The following is an 11,868-nucleotide window of genomic DNA, read 5'->3' on the forward strand; positions in this document are numbered from 1 at the left end:
TCACGCAGTATTCTTTCATGATAAAAGACTAATCCCTATTAAGAGAGAACACTGATCACTTACCTCACCCCTCTCCTTACGGACCAGAGTCACGCAGTATCCTTAAATAAGACAAATCACTCTTAAAAAGAACGCTGATCACTTATCTTACCCCTCTCCTTACGGACCAGAGTTACGCAGTGTTCTTTCATGATTAGAGACTAATCCCACTTATAAGAGAAAGCTGATCACTTACCTTACCCCTCTCCTTACGGACCAGAGTCACGCAGTATCCTTTCATAAGACTAATCCCACTTAAAAGGTAACACTGATCACTTACCTTACCCCTCTCCTTACGGACCAGAGTCACGCAGTATCCTTTCATAAGACTAATCCCACTTAAAAGAAAACGCTCATCACTTACCTTACTCCTCTCCTTACGGACCAGAGTTACGTAGTATTCTTTCACGATTAGAGAATAATCCCACTTAAAAGAGAAAGCTAATCACTTATCTTACCTCTCTCCTTACGGACCAGAGTCACGCAGTATACTTTCATAAGACTAATCCCACTTAAAAGAAAACGTTCATCACTTACCTTACCCATCTCCTTACGGACCAGAGTTACGTAGTATTCTTTCACGATTAGAGAATAATCCCATTTAAAAGAGAACGCTAATCACTTACCTTGCCTCTCTCCTTACGGACCAGAGTTACGCAGTATACTTTCATAAGACTAATCCCACTTAAAAGAAAACGCTCATCACTTACCTTACTCCTCTCCTTACGGACCAGAGTTACGTAGTATTCTTTCACGATTAGAGAATAATCCCACTTAAAAGAGAACGCTAATCGCTTACCTTGCCTCTCTCCTTATGGACCAGAGTTACGCAGTATCCTTTCATAGGAGAACGCTGATCACTTACCTGAGCCCTCTCTATTGACCTCAAGTCTTTCTTTGACCAGATTTCAATTCTTCGACATAATATTTTCTCCAAAGACAGAAGCACTAGTTATCGTTAATGACACACATATTCCCCCCCATTTCATCTTTCCTTCTCCACTTCCCTTGTATAAAATCTTTCCTTATTTTATATAATTCCTTGGAAGGGAAATATTTATAGCGTAAGGAAAGATTTTTTTTTCAAGAATGTCACGGTGAGATTCTTACGGCGGTATTCTTAAAAAAATCTTTCCTTATATAAATCTTTCCCTTCCAAGGATTGATATAAGATTTATATAAGGAAAGATTTTTTTTCTTAAGAATACCACCGTAAGCATTTCCCCCCAGAAGCAGCTCGCCACAACGCTTCTGCCCGTTTTGTCCACTTCGTGGAGTTCGTCGAGTTCGAAAGACCAGAACGCGTTTTCTTTCTCCTTCCAGTCCGAGTGTTGCGGGGTGGAGTCCTACAAGGACTGGGCCACCACGACCTACGGGAACCACCACAACGTCCCGGACTCCTGCTGCATCGAGGACATCCCCAAATGCGGCTACAACGTCCTCACGTGGTCTGAGGATCTTCTGAAGGACAAGATCTTCATGAAGGGCTGCTTCGTCGAGTTCAAGGACGAGATCGAGGGCGTGAACACGGGGCTCGGCGTGTCGGCCATCGTCCTCGCCGTCGTCCAGGTCAGGAAACAGGTCATAGGGCGAGTCAGGTCAAGGAGCAGGTCATAGGGCGAGTCAGGTCAAGGAACAGGTCATAGGGCGAGTCAGGTCAAGGATCAGGTCATAGGGCGAGTCAGGTCAAGGAGCAGGTCATAGGGCGAGTCAGGTCAAGGAGCAGGTCATAGGGCGAGTCAGGTCAAGGAGCAGGTCATAGGGCGAGTCAGGTCAAGGAGCAGGTCATAGGGCGAGTCAGGTCAAGGAGCAGGTCATAGGGCGAGTCAGGTCAAGGAGCAGGTCATACGGCGAGTCAGGTCAGGGAGCAGGTCATACGGCGAGTCAGGTCAAGGAGCAGGTCATAGGGCGAGTCAGGCCAAAGGCAAGGTCAGGAAGCAGGTCATTGGGAGAGTCAGGCCACAGGCAAGGTCAGGAAGTATTTCATAGGGCGATCCAGGTCAAGAAGCAGGTCATAGGGCGAGTCAGGCCAAAGGCAAGACTAGGATGCAGGTCCAAGGGCGAGACAGGGCAAGGGCAAGGAGCGGGAAGTAAGTAGGTCAAGGGCGAGTTAGGTCAAGGTCAGGAAGCAGGTCATTGGGCGAGTCAGGCCAAGGGTAAGGTCAGGAAGCAGGTCATAGGGTGAGTCATGTCATGGGTAAGGTCAGGAAGTAGCTCATAGGAAATGTCAGGTCAAGGAACAGGCCATAGGACGAGTCAGGCCAAAGGCAAGGTCAGGGAGCAGGTCATTGGGCGAGTCAGGCCAAAGGCAAGGTCAGGAAGTAGGTCATAGGGCGAGTCAGGTCAAGGGTAAGGTCAGAGAGCAGGTCACTGGGCGACTTAGGCCAAAGGCAAGGTCAAGGGGCAGGCCATGGGGCGAGTCAGGTCAAAGGCAAGACTAAGGAGTAGGTCATAGGGCAAGTAGAACTAAGGCTAGGCCAGGAAGCAGGTCATAGGGCGAATCAGGTCAAAGCCAAAATTAATGAGGTCATAAGGTCAGGTCAAGGGCAAGACTAGGAAGCAGGTCACAGGGGGAGTCAGGGCAAGGACAAGGTCGGGAAGCAGGTCATGGGGCGAGTCAGGCCAAGACCAGTAAGCAGGTTAAAGGGTCAGGTCAAGTTGCAGGTCATAGTGTGAGCCAGGTCAAAAGCAAGGCCAGGAATCAGGTCACGGGGCGAGTCAGGGCAAGGACAAGGTCAGGAAGCAGGTCACGGGCCGAATCAGGTCAGAGGCAATGTCAAGGAGTAGGGCAGGTCCATGAACAGGTCGTGGGGCATTTAATCGTGGTTATTGTTGGACTTTGTACAACTTTTACTATTTTCGTTCTCCGCCCACGCGTAACCCCCCCCCCCCCCGTGGCCAGAGGGATTAAAACTCAAGCTAGGTTATTTCAAAAACTACTTTTCAAGTACTCCATTTAAATATTCTCCATACATACAAATATATATATATATATATATATATATATATATATATATATATATATATATTTATATATATATATGCAAAGTAGACCACTTGGAAAAAGAAACAAAGCAGAGCGCTTTCGTATATTACATCTTCAGTGCAAAAAATATACGAAAGCGCTCTGCTTCGCTAGTTTCGAATCCCGCACTCCTCTCAGAATCCCAGGAGAAACTGAGTTACCTGCCCCAACAGTCCCCCAGAGCGCATCATAGGGCAGAATTGACGGGTTTGGCCGTAGCTACTCAGTGCCTCCCGGAGTAGGTCCTTCATCATCATCTTCACGTGTATTTGTTCCGTATGTTAACATGAACTTTTGTCTCCTTGCAGCTGATGTGTGTAGCCACTGCTTGCTCAATCAGTCGCCGAGCGTCGCGGTTGAGCAAGTACTAGCGCTCCCTACGTCCCCCAACCTCGGACAAGCCTTCAATATGGTCGAAAACCCTCGTTTACACGGTGCAAGTTGAGAAGCAAATCAAGTGTGCAAGTTGAGAGGCAAGTCAAGTGTGCAAGTTGAGAGGCAAGTCAAGTGTGCAAGTTGAGAGGCAAGTCAAGTGTGCAAGTTGAGAGGCAAGTCAAGTGTGCAAGTTGAGAGGCAAGTCAAGTGTGCAAGTTGAGAGGCAAGTCAAGTGTGCAAGTTGGGAGGCAAGTCAAGTGTGCAAGTTGGGAGGCAAGTCAAGTGTGCAATTTACTTGAGCTGGAGATGAAAGCGAGCAAGTACATGTTCACTCGGGCCACTTGTCTCTGACTTGGCCTGTGTGAACATGTACCTCTCCAGTTCAAGTAACTTGGACACTTGACTTTCCTCTCAACTTGCCCCATGTAAACGAGGGTAAACTACAATCCGTTCACTCTAACTTGACGGGGATTTATTGAAGAACAAAAATCACGTTCACCGCTGGAATACCAAATATCCACACGGAGAACTAATTTGGAAAAAAGGTTGAAATCTGGAAGATTCGATGAAATCTGGAAGATTCGATGAAATCTGGAAACTGGGGATAGAACTCGGGCAAGCAAGAGAGTAGGGCACAAACGACCTGTACTTGACTATGAAGATCCGAAGAAGCACAAACATTTCCGTTTCAAGAGTCGAACGACTGCAATCAAATCAACTTCCAACAGGACGTTGCGTTTAGTACTCAAAACTTACCCACTATTGCATTAAACCCTCGTTTACACGGGGCAAGTTGAGAGGCAAGTCAAGTGTGCAAGTTACTTGAACTGGAGAGGAAAGCGAGCAAGTACATGTTCACAAGGGCCAAGTCAGAGACAAGAGGCCTATGTGAACATGTACTTGCACGCTTTCCTCTCTAGTTTAGGTAATTTGCACACTTGACTTGCCTCTCAACTTGCCCCGTGTAAACGAGGCTTAAGACTATACCCACTCACACGCGCACACACGCACGCACGCACCCACCCACACACGCACGCACGCACACACACACACATACAAAAATTTAAGAACAAACTTGATCATGCGAGATACAAAAAACGGGTCACCACGAGCATAGCTCCCCTTCCCGTAAAATACAACTAGGTAAACACACACACAGACACACACACAAACACAAACACACACACACACAGACACACACAGACACACACACACACACACACACACACACACACACACACACACACACACACACACACACACACACACACAATTTCCCCTATGTAACAACCCCGGCCATTGCGATACATTCTCCTCTTCTTCAGCAAAATCACACGAGCAATCCACATCCATCTCGAGGCCACGTACAACGCGTCCGTTCGGGGTTCGATTCCAAGCCGGAGCCCAGGTGGTGCGCCACTAAAACAGAAAAACATATTACGTCCGTCTATTCCACGGCCTGTTGGTCCTCGAAAACGTGTTTGTTTCAATGTATAAGAATGTGTGTGTGTGTGTGTGTGTGTGTGTGTGTGTGTGTGTGTGTGTGTGTGTGTGTGTGTGTGTGTGTGTGTGTGTGTGTGTGTGATGATGATGATGATGATGATGATGATGATGATGATGATGATGATGATGATGATGATGATGATGATGATGATGAGGAGGAGGAGGAGGAGGAGGAGGAGGAGGAGGAGGAGGAGGAGGAGGAGAAGAAGAAGAAGAAGAAGAAGAAGAAGAAGAAGAAGAAGAAGAAGAAGAAGAAGAAAGAAGAAGAAGAAGAAGAAGAAGAAGAAGAAGAAGAAGAAGAAGAAGAAGAAGAAGAAGAAGAAGAAGAAGAAGAAGAAGAAGAAGAAGAAGAAGAAGAAGAAGAAGAAGAAAAGAGAGAGAGAGAGAGAGAGAGAGAGAGAGAGAGAGAGAGATTCTCTGCATTTTTTATGGATAATTACTTTATAGCATTTGCCTAAGTGTAGTATAAAATAAAGGAGTAATGCTCTTGGAGTCCTGTGTGTATGTGTATGTACGTACGTGTGTGTGTGTGTGTGTGTGTGTGTGTGTGTGTGTGTGTGTGTGTGTGTGTTGATCATATTAGATACATATAATCATATACACACATACACATAAATATATAAATATATTGTTGACACACTTCTTTATTTTACCTAAATAAAGATATTCGTCAACGTTACGTTTGACTTATGATTCCTAAATATGAATGACCCTTACCTATTTTGTCCATTTTAATTTGGCGGGAAATTATTACTGGCAGAAGATAGCGGCCGTTGTAAAGACACTAAGCGACAATTGTACATTAACTAGACAAAGAAAACAAAGACCCAATTATGGAAAGGATCGATACTGTGAGATACGAGAATTGCAATAGTGAATTATTCATCAACATATTTGATGAAAATGTCCGCTATGTATACAGTGATCCGAGTATTGACCTTATTTGATACATTGCGATTCCAGTCAGGTCCTGTAATTCCTTCGTGTAATTCCTCTTGTCGAACAATTAATTATCGCTGACGAGATCTCTCGTAATATTTCTCTGTTTTGTGTTATTATGTTCCTCCAGTCTTGTTCATTTATTATATATATTTTTTCGCCTCCGACCTAGTTATGGACCAAAAGGTCTCTTATCGGGATGCTTTTACAAAGGATTACGAGAGGAGCATGCCGACAGGAGACCTTTTGGTCCATAACTAGGAAGAATGCTATAAGAATTATTAAGTAGATAAATCAATAACATAAATGATATCTAACAAAGATTAATAATAATTCATAATAAAAAAGATAATAATAAACAATGATAAATGAAAAAATAAAACGAGATCAATCCTTTGTAATCCTTTGTAATCCTCATCTTCTCGAGGTTAGTCTTTACGATAACCTCTCCTCTTCCTCCGGGGTCTTCCAGACAGTCTCTCACCACCCACGCTTAAGACGTCCATTCATCATTCTTTCGGGTAAACGGTCCTCTGGCATCCTGGCTACATGGCCAGCCCCCCTTATGGTCTTCTGTCATCTACAAGACCCATCTTGGTTGAGTTTCCTTCTCCATTGTCCCGGTTTGTCCAAAAATCTTCCTCAGCACAGCATTTCCAAAATACCTTCGTTCCATCTCCGCTGTCGTCGGCCACGTTACGCATCCATACAAAAGAACTGGTTTTACAGCGTAAGAAAAATTTGACGCAGCTCGAAGGGATTTCTCCCCATCTTCTCCTTTTCTGCATGAGGGGACGGAGAGTGGGGGTCGCCGATTTAACGAAGCGGCCTTGCTGTGAATGTGCTGTGTCTTGCGACACTGCCTCTGACCCAGGGCAGTGGACAAGATGCAGGGATCACCCGTCATCCAGGAAGTGCCAAGATAAGAGGGAGGGAAGAGGGTGGAGGGGAGTGGAATATGTAGGGGATGGAGTAGGTGGGAGTGGTTTTTATGCCTTTGTTTTTTGGCTACCTCCATTATAAGGGGGGAAAGCCTTTGATATATGTATGTTTCATCCATGAGGAGCTAAGAGGAGTAAGGGAGGAAAGGGTGGTGGATGGAGGTGGAATGGGAGGTACTAGGTACATGCCTTTGATTCGGCTACCTCCCTTATATGGGGGAAAAAACCCTTGAAATATATATATATATATATATATATATATATATATATATATATATATATACATATATATATGTATGTATATGCTAATAAGAACACGGGTATGTGTGTTCACTTATGCAAAGTAGACCACTTGGAAAAAAGAAACTAACGAAGTAGAGCGCTTTCGTATATTACGTCCAGTGCAAACAGTGGTTTTTGCACTGAAGATGTAATATACGAAAGCGCTCTGCTTCGTTAGTTTCTTTTTTCCAAGGGGTCTACTTTGCATATATATAGATGTATCTATTTACTTTTTCGGATTATATTTCGTTTTTCTTTTTCTATATATTCTCTACACTGTATACACATTTTTTAGATGCAGCAAATCGCGTTTTAGTTCGTCTGCTTTTATCGTTCTTGTTATCCACTAGAGATCTCAGACACTTGACTAATAACATCATTTCACATTTTTCAACACAGATGAGCAATGGTATTTGACCCGTCTTCTTCCCTCGACACAGACATCAACTTCATTTTAGTCTCATTTCTCCGGAGTCCATTTATTTTCATGTCCATATAATTCTATCCTTTCAATCAAATTTCAAATCATTTTCCTAATAATATCATTTCACATTTTTCAACACAGATGAACACTGGTATTTGACCCGTCTTCTTCCCTCGACACAGACATCAACTTCATTTTAGTCTCATTTCTCCGGAGTCCATTTATTTTCATGTCCATATAATTCTGTCCTTTCAATTAAATTTCTAATAATTTTCCTAATAATATCATTTCACATTTTTCAACACAGATGAACACTGGTATTTGACCCGTCTTCTTCCCTCGACACAGACATCAACTTCATTCTAGTCTCATTTCTCCAGAGTCCATTCATTTTCATGTCCATATAATTCTTTCCATTCAATCAAATTTCTAATCATTTTCCTAATAATATCATTTCACATTTTTCAACACAGATGAGCAATGGTATTTGACCCGTCTTCTTCCCTCGACACAGACATCAACTTCATTTTAGTCTCATTTCTCCGGAGTCCATTTATTTTCATGTCCATATAATTCTATCCTTTCAATCAAATTTCAAATCATTTTCCTAATAATATCATTTCACATTTTTCAACACAGATGAACACTGGTATTTGACCCGTCTTCTTCCCTCGACACAGACATCAACTTCATTTTAGTCTCATTTCTCCGGAGTCCATTTATTTTCATGTCCATATGATTCTGTCCTTTCAATCAAATTTCTAATCATTTTCCTAATAATATCATTTCACATTTTTCAACACAGATGAACACAGACATCAACTTCATTTTAGTCTCATTTCTCCGGAATCCATTTATTTTCATGTCCATATAATTCTATCCTTTCAATCAAATTTCTAATCATTTTCCTAATAATATCATTTCACATTTTTCAACACAGATGAACACAGACATCAACTTCATTTTAGTCTCATTTCTCCGGAATCCATTTATTTTCATGTCCATATAATTCTATCCTTTCAATCAAATTTCTAATCATTTTCCTCCTTAATGTTAATGTCGTCTGCATGTCCTTCGACTTGGAAGTTTCCAACCTCCGTCTTCATTCCTCGAAGTTGTTTCCGAAGTTAACTCATTACTCTCTCAAGGAGAAGATTAAACAGTAATGGGGACGGGACACGCTTCTCTTTTAGTCCTGTCATTATCTCAAAAGCTATTTCGTTTCAGTTCTACGTAAACCCCCTTTTCGGTAGGAAAGAGGATTAACGAGTGAACTGAGCCACAAAAAAATAGGTGCACGTGAAGAATTGTCACCCCAGAACGCCCACATGAAGAATCATCACCCCATGAGATCCCACCTGAAGAATTCTCACCCAAGTACATTGAATATCAACTGTGGAATAAAGATTAGGTTAGGTTAGGTTAGGTTGAATGAGGGATATGCTTATTGGCATCAACTTGTACAACCGAAGAATTGTCACCCCAGAACGCCCACATGAAGAATCGTCAGCCCGTGAGATCCCACCTGAAGAACTGTCACCCCAGTACATTGAATATCAACTGTGGAATAAAGATTAGGTTAGGTTAGGTTAGGTTGAATGAGGGATATGCTTATTGGGACCAACTTGTACAACCGAAGAATCAAACCCAGGATGGCCCACATGAAGAATTGTCACCCGAAGATAGCCTAAATGAAGAATTGTCACCCAAGTACATTGAATATCAACTGCGGAATAAAGATTAGGTTAGGTTAGGTTGAATGAGGGATATGCTTATTGGCATCAACTTGTACAACCGAAGAATCGTAAACCCAGGATGGCCCACATGAAGAATTGTCACCCTAAGATAGCCCACATGAAGACTTGTCACCCTGTCGAAGTCTAGGGTGACGATTCTTCATGTGATAAAGTGATAAAAAAAAAAAACGAAAATTAATCACAACGGGATTATCGGTGCTATTCTTAAAAAAATATTTCCTTATATGAATTTTTCCTTATATAAACCTTACATAAATCCTTGGAAGAGAAATATTTTTTCTTAAGAATACCCCCGTAAAAATCTTACGGTGATATTCTTAAACAAAAAATTTCCTTTAAGAATCTTTCCATATATAAATCCTTGCAAGGGAAGGAATTTTTTTAAAAGAATACCACCGTATGTATCTCGAATCTGAGAAAGTAGTTTAGACCTAAACAGAAGAAACAGTTCGCCTAGTTAATGGTCTAGACAGTTAGAAAACCCCTTAACCCATTCAACTTATGCCACCCACTTGTTGTGTAGATACGAAAAACCGGATATGGTAATGTAGTTTAAACACCTATGTGTAGTCATGAGAGACACTAAAATGCTTTCATATTCTTCATGCTAGCCCTTGCTATAAACAATTAGATACTAATTTATTTTTTTTCTTTTTTAAAGATTTCAAAGTATGTCCTCTTTTTCATCATGTCATCTAAGGTTAAAGGGTTAAGAGGACAATGGCACACCAGGAACAAGCATAACAGGTGATTCTGTAGGTTGACCTTGGACTAAGTCATCGTGAGGTCGACCTCAGACGCTGAAGCGACCTGGGAAGTCGTCCTCGGTGAAGCAGATTCTCCAAGTTGACCTCGTAGAGTAGGTCGTTCTCGACCAGAACCAGGTCATCGTGAGGTTGACCTCGGACGCTGAAGCGACCGGGAAAGTCATCCTCGGGGAGGCAGATTCTCTAGGTTGACCTTGTATAGCAGGTCGTTCTCGACCAAAACCAGGTCATCGTGAGGTCGACCTCGGACGGGGAAGTCGTCCTCGGGGAAGCAAAATCTCCAAGTTGACCTCGTATACCAGGTCGTTCTCGACCAAAACCAGGTCATCGTGAGGTCGACCTCGGACGGGGAAGTCGTCCTCGGGGAAGCAAAATCTCCAAGTTGACCTTGTATAGCAGGTCGTTCTCGACCAAAACCAGGTCATCGTGAGGTCGACCTCGGACGGGGAAGTCGTCCTCGGGGAAGCAAAATCTCCAAGTTGACCTTGTATAGCAGGTCGTTCTCGACCAAAACCAGGTCATCGTGAGGTCGACCTCGGACGGGAAAGTCGACCTTGGGTAAGCAAAATCTCAAGGTTGACTTCAGATAGCAGGTCGTTCTCGACCAAAACCAGGTCATCGTGAGGTCGACCTCGGACGCTGAGGTCGACCTCGGGGAGGCGAACGAGTCACTGGGTCAACTTGAAACAAGGAAGCAGGTCGGCTGGTCAGACGTTAAAGAAGAACTGGTGAGCTAAGGCACAGACAAGCCCAGATTTCTAAGCGCACACACACACACGCACAACCCAAGCAATCATACACGCAAGCACACACGCACACGCGTGCGCGCAGACACATACACACACACACGCACATATCTACGCACACACACTAAAAATTACTCAAACACACATGCACACATATTCGCACACACGCACACATAAAACACATACACATGCACACAACCTTTAAAGGAGAAAATAATTGTAAAGGAAAACTGACTTGTTTAAACATATCATATATATATATATATATATAAATATATATATATATATATATATATATATATATATATATATATATATATATATATATAACACATTTAACAACATATACAGACGGGAGAAATTATATTGGGGAGGGAGATGTGGTCGGAAGAAAAGATATAGACAAAGAGAGAGAGAGAGAGAGAGAGAGAGAGAGAGAGAGAGAGAGAGAGAGAGAGAGAGAGAGAGAGAGAGAGAGAGAGAGAGAGAGAGAGAGAGAGAAAGAGATAGAGAGAGAGAGAGAGAAAGAGATAGAGAGAAAGAGATAGAGATAGAGAGATAGAGATAGAGAGAGAGAGAGAGAGAGAGAGAGAGAGAGAGAGAGAGAACACGTTTCTGTGAGTCCATAGGCCATATGATATTCCACAATTAAGGCCTACGGTAACTAAAGGCGAGAATCTCAAACAGGTTTCACAGTCCAAAACCCAGACCAGGAATGCCTCAGTTTCTATGGTGCGCGTGGGCGCCGAATACAGAAAACGGATAAATCGACCTCACGGCTTTCAGCACTGACCATAGAAAACGAGACCTTTTCTTGGGTTTCCACGTGCGAGAGGTACAGGTGGATTGGGAGGTGGTGGATTGGGAGGAGGTGGATTGGGAGGGAGTAGGGAAGATAAGTTGGACATTCATCTTTTGTTGACCCTGACCTCAAATGTGACCTCTTTTGACCCTGTCTGACCTCAAATACCTCAACGAGATCTTTTTTTGAGTTTCCACGTGCGAGAGGTACAGGTGGATTGGGAGGAGGTGGATTGGGAGGGAGTAGGGAAGAAAAATTGGACATTCAT

At 43.1% G+C, this 11,868-nt stretch overlaps 1 protein-coding gene across 2 annotated transcripts in view; it reads left to right on the plus strand.

Annotated features, from left to right (window-relative positions):
• Positions 1-4,689, plus strand: part of LOC143040070 (tetraspanin-3-like) — a 23,493-nt gene extending 18,804 nt beyond the window's left edge. For both annotated transcript variants that reach the window (XM_076210723.1, XM_076210721.1), the window contains exons 5-6: positions 1,363-1,608; positions 3,373-4,689. In XM_076210723.1, coding sequence (XP_076066838.1) covers positions 1,363-1,608; positions 3,373-3,435 — 309 coding nt within the window. In that variant the 3' untranslated portion in view covers positions 3,436-4,689. The remainder of the gene's footprint in view (positions 1-1,362; positions 1,609-3,372) is intronic.
• Positions 4,690-11,868: the final 7,179 nt, after the last annotated feature.

Source organism: Oratosquilla oratoria, chromosome 27 (genome assembly GCF_046742065.1).
Source record: "Oratosquilla oratoria isolate Oo_2021 chromosome 27, ASM4674206v1, whole genome shotgun sequence".
Classification (NCBI taxonomy): domain Eukaryota; kingdom Metazoa; phylum Arthropoda; class Malacostraca; order Stomatopoda; family Squillidae; genus Oratosquilla; species Oratosquilla oratoria.